Source organism: Calypte anna, chromosome 1, assembly GCF_003957555.1.
Source record: "Calypte anna isolate BGI_N300 chromosome 1, bCalAnn1_v1.p, whole genome shotgun sequence".
Taxonomy (NCBI): Eukaryota; Metazoa; Chordata; class Aves; order Apodiformes; family Trochilidae; genus Calypte; species Calypte anna.
The window spans coordinates 168,938,153-168,956,995 of record NC_044244.1 but is presented as its reverse complement, the minus strand read 5'-3'; the positions used below and the strand labels follow the sequence as shown (position 1 = coordinate 168,956,995).

At 43.8% G+C, this 18,843-nt stretch overlaps 1 protein-coding gene and 1 non-coding gene across 2 annotated transcripts in view; one reads left to right on the top strand and one right to left on the bottom strand.

Annotated features, from left to right (window-relative positions):
- The first annotated feature begins 695 nt into the window (after positions 1–695).
- Positions 696–831, top strand: LOC115600488. Its single transcript, XR_003989013.1, has one exon. It is a non-coding gene; the product is annotated as a small nucleolar RNA SNORA31 (small nucleolar RNA).
- A 7,200-nt stretch (positions 832–8,031) lies between these two features.
- The window catches only part of GTF2F2 (general transcription factor IIF subunit 2), a 95,609-nt gene continuing 84,797 nt past the window's right edge, over positions 8,032–18,843 (bottom strand). The window contains exons 8-9 of the mRNA XM_030469181.1: positions 16,341–16,484; positions 8,032–8,958 (exon numbers count right to left, since the gene is read on the bottom strand). Coding sequence (XP_030325041.1) covers positions 8,839–8,958; positions 16,341–16,484 — 264 coding nt within the window. The 3' untranslated portion in view covers positions 8,032–8,838. The remainder of the gene's footprint in view (positions 8,959–16,340; positions 16,485–18,843) is intronic.

The window sequence follows — 18,843 nt, the reverse complement described above, 5'->3', positions numbered from 1 at the left end:
AGTCTCAGTAGTAGAGCCTGGTCCTAGCGTGCTTACAGCTTGACAGACCTCATGCAGTTTCTACCTGTGGCATTGGAGTGCAAGAGCAGGCTGAGGGGACTGAGGCAAAGCTCAAGAAATGTCATCATAGTGGAGTGGACCTTCATCTTACACTATTGCACAGAGACTTCTAGCTCTAGAAGACACCAAAATTAAGAAAAAAAACCAAAACCCAAAACAACCCAACAGAATGGAATAAGTACTACTCGAGCTGAGTGCTGGCTGAGCTGCTCTGTCAAGGATACCCCAGTCTGTCCCCAGTTGTAGTGGGATGACTTGGAAGATGAAGGCAGGAGGATAAAAATACTGATTTGAGAGAGATATTTTGTATTTTCAAAGTGTTTACATCAGATGGATGGAGCACTTGTCTCACACCAGCACTGTCTGAGCCCAGGTAGTGGAAATGTGGGGAGGGGCTGAAATCATAAGGTTTCCAGCTGTTGTGCCAGCTCCTCTGAATCCAGCCAGTATTCTGGATCAGCTTAAGCAGAACTTGGTCAAGTTGTAGGATTCTGGGTTTTTCTGCACTTGCCTTCTTGGGGAGGGAAATGTAGCAACGGCCTAACCCAGGCTTAGGGGAAGGCAATTGTGTGTCTGGGCCTGGGGCTTGAACTGAATCTGCTCCTTTCTTTCCCTGCTGTGTTCCTGGGTGGGAAATGCATCTGTTTGACAGACCTGGAGCAAACAACCCTTGCTCTCTGGTTCTTTTCTGAGATGCAACAGTAACAAGTTCCTTGCGCTTTCTACCTGTCTGACCTGGTGGCAGTCTGGATTGAATAAAGGAACACAGACCCTCTCAGGGGGATGTCTGCAGCAGCTGTGTCTGCCTGGCCAGGCTGCAAATCACCAACTCTGATGGTTACAGGAGGTGAAGGTGCCTGAAAAGCAGTGGTCAGTGAGCCATAGTGGTTAGTGAGCCTCATCACTCTACAACTCCCTGAAAGGAGGTTGGAGCCAAGTGGGGGTTGGTCTCTTTTCCCAGGCAACTCTCAGCAAGACAAGAGGGCATGGTCTTAAGTTGTGCCAGGGGAGGTTTAGGTTGGATATTGGAAAGAATTTCTTTAAGGAGAGGGTGATCAGACATTGGAATGGGCTGCCCAGGGAAGTAGTGGATTCTCCATCCCTGGAGATATTTAAAAAGAGACTGGATGTGGCACTCAGTGCCATGGTCTGGTAACTGCAGCGGTAGTGGATCAAGGGTTGGACTTGATGATCTCTGAGGTCCCTTCCAACCCAGCCAATTCTATGATTCGGTAGCTGTTGACTTGTGATGCCTCAAGACTCTGGTGTCTTCACTGTCTTCTGCTGGTGTTGGAGGGCTGAGGTGGAGTTGGGCTTCTGCAGGGGTAAGATAGATGAGGCAGTGGGCTGGGAGCAGGGAGATAGTGCCTGGGCATGTGGGTGTTATCTTGGAGGTTCTGGTTTGGTTTAAATGCCCTGGTTTAGTTCTGAGGGAACATAATTTGCATACATACTTTCTTCTTTCCCAAGAAGGTGACTTGGGCCAGCTGTGCTTCTGGCTGAGGTACAACTTCAGTATCATCCCAGCAGCACACATGAAGGCTCCTCTGCCTTCACCCAATGGGCTTGAAAAGCAAGAAGGCAGGTTCAAAATTAAATTACAGCAAGCCAGTTCTTCTCCTTGATGTGTTTAACAGGGCCAGGTGAGGATGCTACCCTACCCCTCTTGTTGCATCTTTTTTGTAAAAAACTGGGAGCCTTTAAGGAAGGGGGGAGCAAGCACTTGCTTAGTTAGAGACTTTTGCTTCTCAGTGGAGTGGCAGGACCATAGCCATGCAGCCTCTGGTCTGGCTCTCCAGCCTTTCATACCTTTGGATCCCAGTGTTTAAAACTGAGCAGAACTGGGATGTGGGAGTGAAGTCATCTCCCCTGTTCTGGCTGAGGTTGGGAGCTGCAGACACAAGCCTGGAGCAAATGGCTGTGTGGCAGCTGTGTACAGGTAAGGAGCTGCTGCTTAGAAAAGCAGGCTTTTAAAAGCATGATGAGCACAGCCTTGCTGTTAGGGTTGAATGGCCAACAGCAAATTGTGTGCCATGCTGTCTGCACTACAGGCTAACTGGGATATTAAACTGGTGTTTAATATCATAGAATCATAGAATTGGCTGGGTTGGAAGGGACCTCAGAGATCATAGAGTCCAACCCTTGAACCACCGTTGCGGTTGCTAGACCATGGCACTGAGTGCCACATCCAGTCTCTTTTTAAATATCTCCAGGGATGGAGAATCCACCACTTCCCTGGGCAGCCCATTCCAATGCTTGATCACTCTCTCCTTAAAGAAATTCTTTTTAATATCCAACCTAAACCTCCCCTGGCACAACTTAAGACCATGCCCTCTTGTCTTGTTGAAAGTCGTCTGCCAAAAGAGCCCAACCCCCACCTGGCTACAGCCCACCAAGTAGTGGGCTGCACCTTCCTCTCAGTCCCATGCGAGTTTCTGTGTGACAGAGCATCTAATAGGAGGTTTCACCTCAGCCTGTTGCAGGGAAAGCCTCATTTCCAAAGCTCTTGAAATGGAGAAGCGGAGGAGCTTGAAAGAGAAGTGGTTTTGCTTTCCAAAAACATGTTGCTGCCTTCAGTTTCTCCTGGAACATGCTGCCCTGGGGTGCCCATGGGTGAGAGGTTAAGCCACAGGTGATGGCAGAGGAGGATGGAGGGAGCCAAGCTGCTGTGGTAGCTGCCTGCAGGGAAGGCAGGGTGAGGGATCCAGTGCTGTGTGCTGGGAAGTGGGAGGGAGGTCTGGGTGGTGGATGTGCTTGTCACAGGCTGTGATGCAGCTCTGAGTCAGGAACAGTCAGTGCATAACCCAGTTTCTCTCCCAGCCCCTCTTTGTTTCTAGGAGCTGTTTCCTGGGGCTGAGAAGCCAAAGTGATCAGGGGCTTCATGCTGCTGTAGCAGCTTTGGTGTTACTAAAGTTGATGGAAAATCCCCATCATAACAAATCAGCCTGGTGCTGTTTAAACACAGCCTGTACTGAAGGACAGCTTTAAAACTTGTCTCCAGCTTGTTTTGAAACATGTTTATCAGGGTTGTGTCTTGCATTCCTGGGAAGATATTTTCTGTGGCTAGAAGGACTCTGGAGCTGGGAATGATTAAAAGAGCTTTTCTCCAGAGCCTCAAGGAAGGAGTTTAGTGTCTGGGTCAAAACCTTGCCTTTTCCAGCTTGGGTCTTAGCCCTGTGCAGGGCCAGGAGGCTGCTCCTGCGCCCACCACAAACAGGTTGCTGGCCTGGGAAGGAAGCCTGATTGCTTATAAAGAAGGGAAACCCCCACAAACTCCTTTTAGTTTAGAACTTTTGTGGTTAAGAGTCATCTCTTGGGGCTGAAGGAGGCACCTACAATGCTGGCTACATGTCCCACAGTCTCTTTTGCCTTTTGCCCTTGCATCTCTCCCTCAGTACTTGCTCTTTGTCTCACAGTTTTGCTGCCCCAGCTGGGGCTTATCTACAAATCCACTATTTTGCCCTTTCAGGGAAAAATGCCTGCAGCTTCTCCAGCCCACAGCCTGTGTGCAGGGGTTTGGCCAAATGCTGGCAAAAAAAACCCAAAAAACAAAACAAAACAAAAATCTCACCTCCTGTGGGCCAGTGACTGTGCTGTGAACATCCGAAAGCTGCTGCAGCACCCTGTGGCTCCTTGGCTACCTGCTTTTGGGGATGCTCATGCAGTGTAAGGAACATCTGGTGTGCTGGGAGAGGTGCTGGTGGAGCCATAGGAGCTGGGTACCCTCATCACCCACCCTTAGGTATTGGGCTGAGCCAGCCTGGCTCCATCCTTTGGCTTTGTCAACTCAGTGTGGGTGGGGTGTGGGTGTGTGCTTGGGTGGGTGACTGCCTGAAGCCTTACACAGGCTTCAGCGTAAGGAAAATTTAAAATAAAAGGATGTAGGAAAGGTTTATTTTTTCATTTTTCACATGGTTTAGCTCAAGGGTAAGGAGGGACTTTGTGTAGGACATAGTTGTCACAGAACTACATTTAGATTTATTTATTTTATTTAAATATATATTTTAAAAAGCATTTTGCTTACTTGAGCAAGTCTCTGACTTTCGAGCTACTCGGGTCATCCTGCTGCAGTCCTGGCATCAGTTTCAGCAACATCTGTCTAGGGAGGGTGTTTTTATTAAACAGCAATACTCTTATCTGCATCAAGACACCTTGGCTTTCTCACCTGCTGCTGCTGTGGCTTGGAGCTGGTAAGGCACCTCCCTGGCTCCTCTGCACCTCCAGCTCTGCTTCAGCTCTGTAGCTGCTTCCCTGGGATATGGATGGATGCTCTTGTAAACTGGGATGTTTCACCCTGCAAGTAAATCTCTACCTTTCTGTTAGCCCACAGCAGGAGAGCAGCACTTAAACGCTGTGTTCATTTAGCTTGGAGATGAATGGCTTGGTAGAAGGAGAAGGAAAAAAAAAAATCTACACAAGCCTGAAAATCTTTGGTATAAACAGCCCAAAATCCATTGCCAGGAGCAGAGTTTGTGTTGGTTTGTGGTCTCTTTTCCTTTGCTGCTTTTTGGTTGAAGCTGAAGCTGGTGTGGAAAGGTCCCAGCCAAGTGGCTGTGGCCAGGGCTGGGGGCCAGGGAGAGCTTTTGGTGCCAGAAGTGTGTTGTTATGCAGGAGTTTGGCAGGATGCTGAGGATGCACATGGTTGCTGGGTGTTTTGGCCACTAGAGCTGCAGTCATCACCTTCCACTTCTGGCAGAAAAGGAGCATCCTGATGCTCAGAGAACTTTTTAGGCTGTTTTGCTGTGTGACCAACCTTGCCAGTGGGGCAGGAGCTGAGCATGGTGGAAAACATGTAATCAAGAAAAGGCCTTGTGAAGTTGGCTGCCCCATCCCTGCTCACAGTGCATGCTCAGCAAAAGCCCCACTGGTGTTACTGGGATAGTCTGGTACAAGAGCTGAGGTTAATCTCTTCTGCCTACAGCTGTGTCTGCACCCTTGGCCCATCCAGAGGAGGCAGGGATGGATTTCTCTGCTTCTTACAGCCCTCTGGTTGTTGTGAGCTGCAGCCAAACCACCTGCAACTCCTGGCACCTGGTCAGGCTGCTCATAAAAAGGTGTTTAAGGGGGTTGTATCACCCATCATCTTTGGCTGCCCCTCCTGATAGCATGGGCCATCTAGTTCACCTCTAGTGATGAGACTGAGTGCTTTGAGTCCCATAAAGCCACCTGGTTTTTAAGCTAACTGGGCAAGATAGCAGCTGCCTGCACATAAAGGGGTTTTGTGTTCATGGCCACCTTGCTTCCTGCAGAGCAGGCAGCTTTGGAAAGGATACAGGAGGAAAACCCTGGGGTGCCTGGGCTGGTGGACTCTGTGTGAATGCTTCCAATCTCCTCTGTGGCTGCTGCATAAACAGCCTCCCAGGGAGACTTCAGGAATCCACAGTTTTATAGGAGCCTCAGGAGAAAAAACCAAAAACCAGTAATGAAACCCAATCAGCCAAGCAACAACCCCCCCCCCCCAAAACCCCAAACAAGCAAACAAACAAAAAAGAAAACCACAAAAAAACCTCACCAAAAACCCAAACAAAACCAAATAAAACCCAAAAAAACCCCAAACCCCTTAAATTAGATGTGAACCCCAGGGTGGTTTTGTCTCATTTCTCTCCTTTAGTGCTATCAACCATCCCACCACAGCCTGGCTGGGGCAGCTGGCTGGGTGCTGGCATAGACTCAGGTGGCTGAGGAATCAGAACTTCATTGTTTTTAATCAAGGCTTTGCCCTTGTGGGTTCCTCTGGTCCTTGATTGTTTCACAGCTGCTGAAAGCCTTCCCAGCCTCCTTGAGGTGCTCAGGTCCCTGTGGAAATCCCACCTTTTGAAGCTGAGTTTCAGGTCCTACTGTCAGCCCAGTGAGCATCTTCCATCCTCTTATTCAACACCCCTGTGGGCTCAGCGTGCCCTTCTCCCACACCACACAGATTTTGTGGCTGCTCTTGGGGCTACAAAGGCTTCAAAATCATGTAGGAAACAGGAAAGAAAAAAAGGCTTCACAAGCTTTGACTTCTAGACTGTCCACTGAATATCCTGTCTTACTTCATCCTAGCATAACATTTCCAACTTGTTTTTTTTTTAAATGGTTCCCTCATTGTCCCATTCCCCTTTTACCTTGAGAACTGGTGCTGCTCCAGAGAAGGCTGCAAAGGGCACCCTGATTTTCCTCAACCTTTCTGTTGCTCATTGGTTGAAGATGCCACTGGTCACTTAGTTTGAGCACTCCCCATGTTTTTAATTATGCCCATAAAAGTAACTTTTTTTTTGAAAACCATAAAACCCAGGAAAAAAATAGCACTTTCCATACATTTTCCATTACTCAGAGCCTGTTCCCCCTGCCCAAAGGCACTCTGCAGATCAATACAATACCTACTTACATCTGGCATTTCATGCTGACTAACCGTGTCCCTCTCAACTGCAGACAGATTGGGCAGCAGTAAACTCAATAATTAACTGAAAACACAAGCAGACCCAAAAAGCTTTCCTGCTAAGCTGATGCTGCTGGGGATCCCACTAAAGGTAACCTTTGCTCTCTGAAACAGTGTGGCCACTTTTGCCTGTGACACTGAATTGCAGTGCTGCTAAAACCAGGCTCTGCGTGGTTTTAGAAGATCATGAGAGGAAGATCATAGAATCATAGAATAGACTGGGTTGGAAGGGACCTCAGAGATCATCAAGTCCAACCCTTGATCCACTACCGCTGCAGTTACCAGACCATGGCACTGAGTGCCACATCCAGTCTCTTTTTAAATATCCCCAGGGATGGAGAATCCACCCCTTCCCTGGGCAGCCCATTCCAATGTCTGATCACCCTCTCTGTAAAGAAATTCTTTCTAATATCCAACCTAAACCTCCCCTGGCACAACTTAAGACCGTGCCCTCGTCTTGTTGAAAGTCCTCTGGCAAAAGAGCCCAACCCCCCCCTGGCTACCCCCTGCTTTCAGGGAGTTGTAGAGAGTGATGAGGCTCATGAAAAGCTGAGCTGAATTTCCAGGTGCCACAGCTGCTCAAACAGGACACAAAGCCAAAGGAGGAGCCCAGCTGGTGAAAACCAAGAGTTCCCATCCTACATGGTTGTGAATGCAAAGCTCCAGAGGGCTCCAACAGCATTAGGAGGACATCAGTGTGTGCAGGCTGAAGCTGTTGCTGGGGATGATCACATCCCATAGCAAATGACACCAGGGCTGGGTTCCTGGGTTCCTCTTGGCAACCTGAGGTATCTCCTGCAGCCATTAGCAAGCTGTGTCCTCAAGCCTGAGGAGACAGGATCCAAGAGCAATATTTATGAAAGCACAGACACCCCCTTGGAACATGATCTGCTATTCAAAAACTCTTGGCAGTCCAATCCCTATAGTCCACCTCCCAGGAACTGGACACTCCAAGCCACAGGATGCTGAGCACCTGCAGGAAATCTAGAGAGAGACCACACACACACACAAATTAAGAAAATAATTGTCAAACTGTATGACTTGTGCACAAATGAGTCAAAATTGTTTTACAAATCTCCAAGGGCATCTGATCTCTCTCCAAACCTTTCACTGCTTCCAAGTGGGCCAATAATGAAATGTCTGCTTTTCATATAGATCTATTATTTATTTTAATAGGGTGTGCAGAAGTGATGCACACATCTGAAGTACCTGAGGGAGAGTGAAACTTGTGTTCTGCTTCATTTACAGGTATTTTAATGAGTCCCTGCTCTCTTTGATCTATTTTTAATGTGAAAGCCTTGAAAATATAATTAGGTAATCTTGTCCCACCTCCCTCCTGGCTCCCTACTGAAAGGATGCTGACAAGGCAACCCTTGCAATGGGCATTTCAAAAGTGGGCAAACAGATACATTAACTCATCTTCCCCAAACCACAGAAATGCAGTTGCAAAGCCAGAAATAAAAACATGGTTTGAAAAAAACCCAAACAACCTTCATACCTACGCTGTCTAAATCACAACACGTTCAGTCAACAATGCAGAACATTGGGTGGTACAAATTAAAATAACACTTTTATTGACATGCTTAAACACAAACCACAGATAACATAATAAAAAACAAACAAAAGATAAATCTGTTCCTTGATGTACCCAGTGGACAGACATTTCACTCTTTTTTTTAAATCAGTAATCATCTGGAGGAGATTGTTATCTTCCCACTGCCCTGTGCATCAAACAGCCTTCACTTCACAGGTTTTAAACTGTGTTGATTTGTTCCCATGGAGTCCAAGGACTGTGATGAGCACCACAGATGTGGCTTGTTTTCCTATAAACTGATCCCAAAAGGAGCATTGTGTCTGCTCCACCCAAACACTGCATAAAGGTTTATCTACCTGTGTAGCCTTCCAGAAGAAACCCTGACAGATCCCAGCAGAAGTGAGGCGATTAACCTGGTTCTACTGGGATGCAAACCCACAAAATTATGGGCTCCTCTAAGACATGTTTTCCTTCAAAGTCACTGAGGCTTGGAAAAACCACAAAATAAAAAAAAAATGTTAATAAAAGTGCCACAAACCCAAGAAAAAGGAAGATCAGAACTCAAAAGATTTCTAATGAAGACAAATCTAATGCAAGTTTATTCTGTAAACATTTTTTTTTCCTGTCAAAAGACAATACCCTTATATAAACATACAAGAAATATTCCTTGGAAAAAAACTGAAGCTATGGAAAATTACAAAGTATCATCTGCTTTAATTTAACTTCATCCTTGCAGAATTGCACTGTGCTCAGTCCTGTCTGTAAAGCCACCATGGTTACCCCAGTGCAATTACTCCAATTCCCTCTTGCTTCGTAAATGCTTTTGTTAATCACTCTTTTCTTCTCCTTGGTAGTGTCTGTATTCTGGCTTCAGCTCCCAAGTGTTTTTGTGGGTCCCCTTCACGTTGTAGATGCCTATTTCCCTTAAAATTTCCTTCAAGTATATCTGAAAGGAAACAGAAATTCAAGTTAGACAGGCGGGCAGTTACCACGGTTTCTACACAAAAGTCTCAAGATCTGCTCAATCCTATCAACTCTGTTCCTCAAAACCAGTGGGCAGCAAGGTTGGCTGATCAGCACAAACTGGTACCCTGAGAATCAGATGCACAGCTGGTCTAAAAATCTGTTAAATCTGTTAAATGTGTAAGTCTGGGTGCTGTTAAATTTCTGACACGACTGTGGAGCAGTGGGGAGGTGGGCAGGTTTTCTGCCCCGGGAACTTGCCACCCCCACAGAGGGTGAGCCATGTGGGTGGCCATGTGGGTGGCCACTGTGCACAGGGGCTGCCTGGGGATGCAGCCACTGTGTGGGTCTGTGCCCAACTCTTATCTCACGTCTTCCTCCTGCTGGAATTTCTCCACTGGAGCTAAAAAGCTCTTGGCTTTTTGTCTTGCTTGGGCTGGGATCATCTTGAAACTCCCTGTCTTATTCTGACCCCATCGAAGTCCCCAGCTCGTGGTTTCCATGCCATTTGGCAAAGCTTTGGGCATTTGATTATGGCCTCGTTTCCAGAGGAGAGCAGAGAAGGTGCCAGAATTTTCTAACACATTCAAATATTAAGCCTAGGAAGAGAAATTAAAAAAAAAAAAACAACCCAAAAATCAAACCCCAAGCAAAACTATGATGCCAGTAGTATAACCTTTGACAAAAGACAGCTCACTAATATTACCTTCCTTCACTCTTTACAATAAAGACCAATAATTTGTTTTATTTTTTAAAGAGCTGTTTGCCTGCTTGTTTGTTTAAATACAAATCGGGACTGATTTGAGTGGATTGCCATGGCAACTGCAGACCAGAGTTTAAGAATCCCCATATTAGATTCATAATTCCTTTGGTATGAGCAATTTAGTCCTCTTTGAGTTCATATATTGAACTGGAGTTACAAGAATCCTTGTATTTTCTAGAACTACAGTTCCACCAAGCACAAATATTAATATATTCCAATTTATTTTTAAAACACAAAGTATCTATGGATGGAATAGGAAAAAAAAAAAAAAGGCTGATTGCCCAGACTTTTCCTTACACTCTTCCCATTATTATTAAGTAGAAAAGTTGGAAAATAAGTAAGAAGTATGTTCTCAGTTTGTGAAACAAGTCACTTATAGAGAAATTGATCATTAGTTTCTCAACAGACAGGCATAAAAAATTTACAAAGCAAAAAAAATATCCAGATCCTACACTAATGATGAGACTCTGTACATGCAGCAAAACTGGCCTTAAAAACCTATCTCACAGCCATAAGTGGTATCTGTCCAACAAGTAAGAAAGATGACCATAACAGGCTGCACATAAAAACTCATTTCTTTGGGTCTTTCCTTCCAGCAAAGTGGCTGCACGCAGGAGCCATGAGCAGGGAGTTCATTTTGCAGGGTGAGGATGACTTCAGGATTCCGAGGGTGCACGGTGCAAACCCCAGCAGGTGGCAGCAGGAGATCAATCTACACCCTGAGCACACCTTTCCACACACAGCTCCTCTCTGGCAGAGACACTGTAATTACTGGAGAGTCAGGTACTGAAGGCAAGGAAAAATGTACTCACTAAAAGAGCAATCAGTGTGCAAGTGTTTTCATTTGATGCTGCTGCTGTTCACAGAATCAAGGAATGGTTTGGGGTGGAAGGAGCCTTAAAGATCACCTGGTTCCAACCCCCCTGCATGGGCAGGGACACCTCCCACCAGACCAGGATGCTCATACCCCATCCAACCTGGCCTTGAACACCTCCAGAGAAGGGGCAGCCACAACACAACTTCCTTGGGTAACCTGTTCCAACATCTCACCACCCTCACAGGAAAGAATTTTTTCCTAATGTCCAACCTACATCTCCCCTCTTCAAGTTTGTAACCATTTTCCCTTGTCTTCTCACTACACACCCGTGTAAAAACCCCTACCCCAGCTTTCCTGTAGGCCCCCTTCACATATTGGAAAATCACTCTAAGGTCACCTTGGAGGCTCCTCTTCTCTAGGCTGAAATGCTTTTTAAAAAGGTGATGAAAGCAGATGAAGAATCCATTATGTATAAATGTGTACACCTGTGTATCCACTGCTTTGTGTGCAACCCATGTGCATGCACATGAGGTTTGAAGAACCTCTCTGGAGAAGAGGAGGCTCAGAGGAGACCTCATCACTCTCTACAACTCCCTGAAAGGAGGGGGTAGCCAGGGGGGGGGTTGGTCTCTTTTCCCAGGCAACTCTCAGCAAGACAAGAGGGCATGGTCTCAAGTTGTGCCAGGGGAGGTTTAGGTTGGATATTAGGAAGAATTTCTTTACAGAGAGGGTGATCAGGCATTGGAATGGGCTGCCCAGGGAAGTAGTGGATTGTAGCGGGAGGAGGCTTTCTTGCTCCTGAGGCTCGACAAGCTGCTAACCTCTCCATTGCCTTGCACAGAGTGAGCTCTGCTCTGTGGGTGTGTGTCCCACCTTTATTGGCCCCCTGGTCTTGCACATGCCCAGTAGGGGCCTGTCCTAATCAGGCACAGGTGGACTCACACCCACTCATTGGCAACTCGAGGCACCTGGTTTATCTTGTTTGTCCACAGTGGATTCTCCATCCCTGGAGATATTTAAAAAGAGACTGGATGTGGCACTCAGTGCCATGGTCTGGTAACTGCAGCGGTTGTGGATCAAGGGTTGGACTTGATGATCTCTGAGGTCCCTTCCAACCCAGCCAATTCTATGATTCTAAGGTAGCTTACAGCAATGTCAGACACTCTGAAAGACAGCAGAGTGGGTGGAAGGAACAATCAGATTCAATTCTGCTCTAGAGTAGATTAATGAGAACTGGGGAAAAAAATTGCACTGAGTCCCATGAAGTAGATCCATCTGCAGTTCCTGAGCTGAGAAACTTTGGGAAGTTGGGTCAGGAGGTGTGACAATGCCACAGGGCTTGAGCAGAACAAAACTGCCACGTCCACGGGTGCCAGCAGCTCACTGCTGTCTGGTGGCAGAATCTTTGGATGACGTTTTTGTCACGAGACAGTTCTCATGTCTCACTACTTGCTCACACCTCCAAATCACCCACACAGTCAAGCAAAGGTTACTTTTAATTTCGACTAGTTTTTCGACACAATTCCTCAGGGAGTTCCGCTGCTCTCGGGGGGGGGAAAACTTCCAAGAGTTTGGATTTAACAGCATAACAAAAGAGAACAAACCCAAGGAATGTCTGTGCCACAAAAGTAAGGAGACTTCAAGCTGGGACTGTGAAATGCAGCAACTGAGAACTCCCAACATATTCCTACTTCCCATTCCTGCTGTGGGGGCAAAGCAGCAGCAGTGGTTTTAGGGAAGGCAGCTGAGAGCATTAACACCTCCCAAAAAATCATTCAGTGCACAAAGGATGCTGAACTGCTGGAGCTTTTAGGCAATTCCTAATCAGGGATAATCCTGCTGTACTGTACCATACATGAGAGCAAGATGAGTCCAGGCAATGTTATGATTTCTCCTGCAGGATCATTTCTTCCAGAAGGACCCTCCCCATGGGTCTGTGCTGTGCCAGGCTGCCCTACGAACCTTGAAGCACACTGCTCAGTCTGATCCCCGTATCCTGAAAAAAAAAAACCTTCCCTCTTCCTCCACTGATGCCCAAATACTGAATTTTAGAGCCCTGTGAGTGCTAATCAGGGGCCCACAATTTCTTCTCAGAAGGGGATTAAATATATTTATATAAATATAATTCTAGCACAGAAACTAATCTGCAGGTAATCTGTTTGAAAATTTATTGCATCCTCAGCTCTCTTACACCTTCTTTCATTTTTTTATTTTTCCATTAAAAGTTACATGTTATTACAGAATTATAGGATAAGAATTTCTGAGAGGGAAGTTAAATTCTAAGCTCCGAAAACCCTTCTGAAACTCTGAGGAGGAAAAAACCCCAAGTAGTGGTATTTAGGATAACTGTTAACTAAAGCTGAAATAAAATTAAAAAAAACCAAAATCCAAAAAACCTGCAAACAATCTACCTCATTTTGAAAAACATTAATTTTGTATTAGACCACTGGTTTCATACTGCTTCCATTCTTGACAAATATTTAAATGCTGACATAAAAAGCATATTATGTTCTCAGCTATGAAGACCAATTCTAGAATTACTGCAGTATTTCCAGGAAGCACTCAGTATTTACATCTGAGTAGGTGGCAACAGATTTGCCTACTACTGTGAATTGTTATTTTTCATTAAAAGGGGAAACAAATAGATACAGTTTTCTCTAATATAACAATAGCTTCCATTTAGCATAGACTTGCTTTGTGAATTCATGATTGGAAAGTAAAGATGGCAGCAACTTCCCATGTAACATGCAACATATTTTGTAGCAAGGGTTTATTTTTTTTTCTTATTCCTCCAATTTTGCCCGTTTTAAAAGGGCATGTAGTGATAGGAAGTGTTCAAGGCCAGGTTGGATGGGGCTTTGAGCAACCTGAGCTCTAGTGGGAGGTGTCCCTGCCCATGGCTGGGGAGTTGGAACTCAGTGATCTTTAAGGCCCCTTCCAACTCAAACCATTCTGTAATTCTATGATTTGCTCTGTATATTCACCATTATGTAAGAAAAATACCCTTATTTATTTGTTACTTCAATAATGAAGATGTTAATTCCCTCAGACAAATGTGTTTTAAATATTGTAAGCCAGTAATGTAAGCATCTAGAACTACATTTTAACAGGAGCTGAGGAGACAGCAGTTGCAGCACTTTTTTTTCCTCGTGTCTGAAAATAACCTCAGCATTTAGAAACTCAGAGGAGAAATTACATACCCAGACAATCTTAGACACCATGACAGAAAATAAAGCAGTGAACACTCAGCAGAGATTAATTAGCAGCCTACCTCTGTACAGCATGAGGAAAGCATGCCTATTCACCTGTTAGCTTTTTACTTTATTTTTCTGTCAGGTATAGCTGCTCTGCAGACAATAAAGTCACAGCGGGCATGAGGAACAGATACTTTATTTTCAGGAAAAATAAAATGAAAGTTGCACACCAGAGATTGAGGTCTGCAGCATCAGGGATGCTTGCACACCAAGTGAACACTGGCTGAGCAGCAGATACCAAGGGACAGTATTTTTAAACAGAAATTGCTGCCATTAGTAAATCCCTACAGAAGGAAGTTTTCAGCAGCAGGAACCCCAATGGGAAATTAAGATTGTTTTTGATGAGAGGTAGATGACATAGTGAAAGATAGTTTTGAATTTATCACTGTACTGGCTACACAGTGAATGAGCAAAGGCTTGGGAAGAGGATTTTGGTTATTTATTTTCTCAAGATATCCAGGGCTGAGGAATGAACACAAAACCCCTAACTCACACATAGAGCTCAAAACTGAGACCATGAAGCCCACTCAAGAGGAGGGGGGGTTAGTGACCTGATTAATTTCAGGAGCCCTACAGGACCTTTAGCCATCAGTATAGAAACTCAAATAAGGAATACAGATGCAAAGATATAGACTAAATAACATAGGATGTCAGCTCAAATGAATCCAAATTTTCCCTTTGATGTATCTGTATTACTACAATAGCTGAAAAAAAACCTTCTAGATTTGCTGAGATGAAAGTACATAGGTACAGATCTACTATGCTACAGGCAGAATATATTAAGGAGCATATGATGACAGTAGACAGGCACTGAAATAATCATAAATGTAACAGGAGTATTGATTTGAAGTATTTTGCTTGGTACATTTAATATTAATACATTTAATATTAATTAACATTAATAACTGCCTTATGCATCTAATCCTCAGGACAGCAACTAAGACAGAAATTGGATTAATCTTGTCCAACTTTTGGTGTTTAATGAAGAAACCTGTGTCAGAAGCACAGCTTTTCCAGGCTCCTTTGAGCTGATGAAGAGACAAATACATTCAAGAGGCAAATCACATCAAAGAAGGAAGAAAATTTTCATTCTCCCATGGCTTAAGTGGCAGTTGTGGGTGACTATTTCTGGCTGAAGTCTTGCTAGACGGGATAAATCCACACCTCCTTACATACTGTGATACTGTGACTGTCACACCTATCTCTTAAAAAAACCCCACAAAAAACCACTTAACACTTTCTTGCCACTCTCTCCACATCTTCCTCCTATTCCTTCCTCATTTTCAGCTCCCATTATCCACACACCTCGTCTGCCTCACAGAGAAGGAGTTGACTCATTAAATAAATGAGTGGAATAGGAGACACAAGTACATTATCCAAATAGTTTCTCCCAAGGAACTAGAACACTGTGTGCCTACAAGTACTTGAATTGGGTAACATCTCTCTGCAACTTTTTAGCCAAGCAAACTGTGCACCTTATACAAAAAAATTCTCTGATAGAGATCCACTTGATTCTAAATGTGAAGAGAGCAAAACTAGTAAGCAGCTGAATTTTAACCTTCTTTTACAGAAGAATTATTTTTTCCATAATCCAGCTGTCAGTGCTCCTTCTGCTGCCTTAGCTCTAACAACTTTTGAAATTGTTGCTCCATTTACACTCAGACATCATTAAGTTCCTTTACGTTTTCTGAAAACTGCAGCTGGGCTGAGGATAGATATCAAAGTCAGCAGTAAAAAACATCAAAGGCACCAAAGATACTTCAAGTGTTATTGTCTCTCTTGAACATGGAAAAAAGGCAAAGAATTGAAAAATTAAGAGTTCATAGATGAAGGGGCTGGCAGACACTACAGGATAAAAAAACCATCATGTAAGCACACACCTTCATGCTATTTTTGTTTATGCACTGAAGCAGTGTTTAAAAAAATCCAAGTAAATCCCAAATATCAAACCTCTAAACTCTTAATCTAAAAATTATTCTCTTTATAAAGGAAATCAAGTGATTTTGAGGGTGTTAACATCATGCCTGAGCTCCTAACACGGATAATGTATTTAATACCAAGTCCATGAAAAACAATATTCTAGACCTAGAGAAAAAGAGTAACCCCTGTTGCTAAACCAAGATAAGGCTCAGATAGTGAAGGAAGGGATGACAACTCACTCACACAGCTTTTCTACTGCCCACAGCAGCAGAACTATGCTGTTACTTCAGTGAAGATAGGAGTAGCATGGGAGACAGTCAGAGCATCACAAAATTTGGTTTCTAGTATTAAAGCAAAACAAAATAAGAAAGAGATCACCTAGGTTACTTTAGACCACCTCTGTCAAGAAAAAGCAGGCTCACTGCAATCTTGGTATCCTGCACAGTCCCACAATGGTCAACTCAAACCTTGATCATTTCTGTTTGTTATAAAACATACTTAGAGAGCTGTTTCAAAGGCACACAGTATATATTAACTATTTTCTGGATATGGAAAATATACAAAATGCCAACTACTTAAAGTGGTTATACTACAAATCTGCTAATACATACCACTGGCTGTTTGGTTATGTCCACCAGGTCTTTAATGTTGTAATACTGATGTTTCTCAAAGGCTGAGAAAAGCATGTCCAACACTTGTTGTTTATCAGCTCGAGCACGTTTTCCATCTTCTTTCTTCTTCCTCTCATATTCAATCTATCAGATACAAAGCACATTTTAAAGACAATCATATGTAATGCTGTATAATTCTCAGTGCTGAACAGTAAGACACAAAAACCCTCTTCCATTTAATAAAATGCTGTTCCATGACTCAGTGCTTTTCCCCTGGAATTTTTTCTTTTGAGCATTTAAATGTTCTTTTATGAACACAAACAAAGCATTTTGTCCTCAGCACAGTAAACAAAGTAAACTTTTCAGACAGGTATCTCTGTTTTAACCAGTAGAATGCCCAGGAACAGCTTGCATGATGTGCCCAGACCTGGAGAGGGAATTAATATTAGTACAGGAACCCAAACTGAGATGGTATTTTCACTCTGCCTCTGTTGATATCAGCTTCTGAAGTATGATGACAAACATTAAACAACCTACAAATTGTCATACTCAGGAAAATCCACAGACCAATGTGACTACATCCTCAATCATAATAACTGCCTGTCCAAAGGATGCTCAAATGGCCCTTGAACACTGCCTCATGTGTTCCAGAAACAGCACTCAAGACAACCACTCCACCAAAATAAATCCACTCTTCAACAAGACCTATGCTGAGGATGTGGATGGTACCTCTTCAGGAGAAACCTGTGTAGCACACACATAGCACATGTACTGTTTCTGAATGCATACAAAAAGGTATTTAACAACATAATCTGCACAAGGTGACCGTGTATTTTTTGCAGAAACTTTTATCACCTCCAAAAATACTCCCTGCATTTCCTCAGTTTCATCATCAGAAGCAAGATTTGCACAGCCCAGCACACTCCAAACAAACCTCAATCACCACAGAGCACCAACCTCTTTATCTGCCAGGACATCACCCCATCCACCCCCAGTACCACTCCTGATAACAGAAAACCATCAAGTTCCTTGAAACCAACCAAGGTGACCCAGAAAGTAAATACAATTAATGTAAAAATCAAGAGTTTCCAGGCAAACTGTGTGGGTGAATCTCAAGTGGCACAATGTACAGCAGAAGAGCTGCATGTGATCAGTAAGGGACACATGCCTGGTTGCCAGTGGGATGATGTTGTATGGGAGTACTTCTGCCTCTGGTATCTCAAACCTGATCCCCAAAAGGAAGACCTTCAGATAAGCTGAGAAATTAAAATTCACACTTCTACTGGATACTAAAAATCTTATTTTTTATGCAGAGAGGTTAGTTTTATACCATCATTTATTTTTTCCTATGTTTCCTTGCCAGCTAACTCCCTCCTACTCCCTGAGTGAAAATAGCCTGTCTCCTGGTATCTGTCCCAAAGTACCTAAAAACTATTACCACCTTTATCAGTGCTCTGGCCAGCCAACTCCCTTTCAAATCCTCCAACAGACATATACCATGAAATTGAACACACAACATTTGTTCCCAAACTGTAGCATGAAGCCTGTTGCTTCTGCTTAAAATCTAAGATGGATTTGAGCAACCAGATACTTGTCTGCTTTTCCAACTGTGTGTCAGTGTTATAAAAGATACAACCTCTCCACACAAACCCACACACTTGATTTTTATCCAATAATACATATTAGCCTAATTATTTAACTGTTTAGCCTCTGCATTAAAAAAAAAATCTTCAAAATTGTAATAGCAAATTGTTAGCATCAAGTAAAACAGTTTCATCATCTCATGATCTAGAGAAGAACTACTGCTCTACAGAAACTAAAGTGGGAACATAAATCAAAGACAGAACATTGGCCTTGCTATTACCAGTAGTGTGTCAAAGCATTTGCTTCCTCTGAAAGTAACACAGACACTGCACAAGGAATCTCTGATGACCTTGAAAAGGTTTTTATTGTAAGCTTGGGAAGCCCTGCTGTGGATCCCATTTCTGTTTCTTTACTGGTACAGTCTTACTGTGCAGTTTGGTGCCAGTACCCTGCATCTAGTCACAAATACATGGAGTAGAAATGCAATGGCATTGAAACACTCTTCAAAACCACAAAACCAAAATACCAAGCAGCATGGTCAGGGTGTGCTTTGCCTTGCAACTCCATCAACAAAGCAGCTGTCCAGTTCTCTGCTAGGTATATTCACACCATCATACAGGTGTAGGAGAAGTAGTGAAAATCTCATTCACCCAAAAGTCTACTCTGACCTATAGCACCTCCCATGTCCTGGTAGGAGAGCAGGAGGAGACTGGTCCTTTGATGCCTAAAATGTGGGACAAAACAGAGTATGTGTGAGAGTGCTTGTTTCTTTTGCTTCCTGCAAGATGACAATACCTTAAATCCAGTGCTTGGTTATTAAAAAGTTCTTTGCATGGTGTATCTTCATCTGATCTGACAGTAGTCAGTTTGCAGTATTAAAAATGCTTTTAATTTAAACCTAGCCTAAGTCAGAACATAG